Raw genomic sequence first — 2500 nt, 5'->3', positions numbered from 1 at the left:
CAGAGGGGTGTGTGTTGTGCAGGATGATAGAGCGCAGCAAAGAAAGGGGCTCCAAGTCGTCCAGCATGATCTCCCTTGACTTCACACAGAGCGCTGAGATGGACAAGAAAGGTGAGGGCACCGTCTCTGTGTTGACCACAGCCTTCTTTCTTTTTAGTGAATGTAACATATATATATATATATATATATATATATATATATAAGTAAATACCCCCGAAAATGAAGTATGGCTGCCATGGTAAAAACGGTCATACACATAAAAGCCCACTCACGTACACACGAGTGAATGTGGCAGTTGCATCCCACGAACAAAGAAGAAGAAGAAGAAGATTTATCAATAAATTAATGATGATGATAATAACAGTACTTGCATACAGCGCTTTCAGACCCCTCAGGGTGCTTGAGTGCTTGTACATAGTGCTTCCAAACCTATCAAAGCGCTTTTGTACTTGTATATAGTGTTTTCAAACCTATCAGAGTGCTTTAGTACTTGCATATAGCGCTTTCAAACCTATAAAGTGCTTTAGTACTTGCATATAGCGCTTTCAAACCTATCATAAGTGCTTTCGTACTTGGAGATAGTGCTTTCAGACTGCTTTCAAACCTCTCAAAGTGCTTTAGTACTTGTATAAAGTGCTTTCAGACCTCTCAAAGCACTTTAGCACTTGTATATATAGTGTTTTAAAACATCTCAAAGCGCTTTAGTTTTTTTTTTTATATTTAGTGCTTTCAAACCTCGCAAAGTGCTGTACAATAACACAGTCAGACACACAGCACACTCTTAAGAACATGCTTGCGACTTCACACACCTGAGCGCGGAACAGGGACAAGAAGGCACAAGACACCATGCCCTTTTGATTTCTTTACTTTTTGACTCACTTGTGTAAACAAAGTGAGTCTATGTTTTAACCTGGTGTTTGGTTGTCTGTGTGTGTGTGTGTGTGTGTGTGTCCGTGGTAAACTTTAACATTGACATTTTCTCTGCAAATACTTTGTCAGTTGACACCAAATTTGGCATAAAAATAGGAAAAATTCAGTTCTTTCCACTCATTTTGTTTAAAACACTATTACACCTCTGGGATTGGCACAAAAAATTTTAAAAAAAAGAAGCCTAATTATATGCAAACTGCATTTACTGTTATATTTATATTTTTTGTATTCTCTAAACTTGGCACTTTGACCTCTTATTCTGACACAACAACAAGAGGAGTCATTATTATCATTTTTTGTTCAAACAGGAACTTGTTTTGCTAAGCATGGAAGTTTTATTTATTTTGCAAACGTTTTGGTGCAGATAGTAAAAAAGGGAAATTACTCTGTAATTAATGCTGGGGGACTTAATTTATCACAAGTGAGTCTTGAAGGCCTTGCCTCTCTTGTTTGTTGTTGTTGTTGTGAATAATGATGATAATAGTAGAACATTTATGTTGCGCTTTCAACCCACTCAGCAGTAACATGTCTGACTGATTACTCTTGTTTAATCAAGTAATCCGCGTGTGTGGGGTGGGTGGGGGGTGGGTGGGTGCGGGTGTGTGCTGATTATCTGGTTGCGGTTTTCCGCAGTTTATCTTTATTCTTATCTTATCTGTCTATTATAATCAATGTGCAGTATAGTAAGCTATGTTTATAATTATATTCAAATAATGTTTCTTAATTCTTTCTGTTTTTACATTAAAAATACTGGTTATTACCTGCAGTGTGTGGATGTATGTATGGAACGGTGTATGTGATATATTTTTTTTTTACATTTGTATCTTCGTAATATTCGTAAAAGCTGTTGTTGGCTTTTACAGTTATGGTCCCCATGTTGTTTACTTGTCTGTGTTGTGATAATGCACCTGACCAAATTTCTCCAGTTGGAGATAATAAAGTTATTCTTATCTTATCTTATCTTATCTTACGAAGCAGTCAGGAGCACAGCTGAGTTTCACCACAGAGAGCACTGAGCAGGGCATGAAAGGCGTGTGTTTTCTTTTCCACAGTTGGGTCGTGGTGTACCGACACAATGAGCAATTGTGGGTGTTGGGGGTGTTTTATAGCAGTGTGTACATCTGTGTGTGTGTGTGTGTGTTACAGCAGTGTGTACATCTGTGTGTGGGTGTTGTATCTGTGTGTAGGGTGTTATCGCAGTGTGTACATCTGGGTGTGGGTGTTAAAGCAATGTGTACATCTGTGTGTTGGTGTGTTATAGCAGTGTGTGCATCTGTGTGTAGGTGTGGGTGTGTTATAGCAGTGTGTACATCTGTGTGTGGGTGTGTTATAGCAATGTGTACATCTGTGTGTGGGTGGGTGTGTTATAGCAGTGTGGACATCTCTGTGCAGGTGGGTGTGTTATAGCAGTGTGTACATCTGTGTGTGGGTGGGTGTGTTATAGCAGTGCGTACATCTGTGTGTAGGTGGGTGTGTTATAGCAGTGTGTACATCTGTGTGTAGGTGGGTGTGTCATAGCAGTGCGTACATCTGTGTGTAGGTGGGTGTGTTATAGCAGTGTGTACATCTG

At 39.4% G+C, this 2500-nt stretch overlaps 1 protein-coding gene across 1 annotated transcript in view; it reads left to right on the top strand.

The window, feature by feature from the left end:
- LOC143277558 (intermembrane lipid transfer protein VPS13A-like) overlaps positions 1-2500 on the top strand; it is a 240807-nt gene that overhangs the window by 115954 nt on the left and 122353 nt on the right. Inside the window, exon 41 of the mRNA XM_076582437.1 lies at positions 23-111. Coding sequence (XP_076438552.1) covers positions 23-111 — 89 coding nt within the window. The remainder of the gene's footprint in view (positions 1-22; positions 112-2500) is intronic.

The sequence above is a fragment of the Babylonia areolata genome, chromosome 34 (genome assembly GCF_041734735.1).
Source record: "Babylonia areolata isolate BAREFJ2019XMU chromosome 34, ASM4173473v1, whole genome shotgun sequence".
Taxonomy (NCBI): domain Eukaryota; kingdom Metazoa; phylum Mollusca; class Gastropoda; order Neogastropoda; family Buccinidae; genus Babylonia; species Babylonia areolata.
The sequence above is the reverse complement of the archived record's forward strand: the minus strand, read 5'-3'. Positions and strand labels throughout refer to the sequence as shown.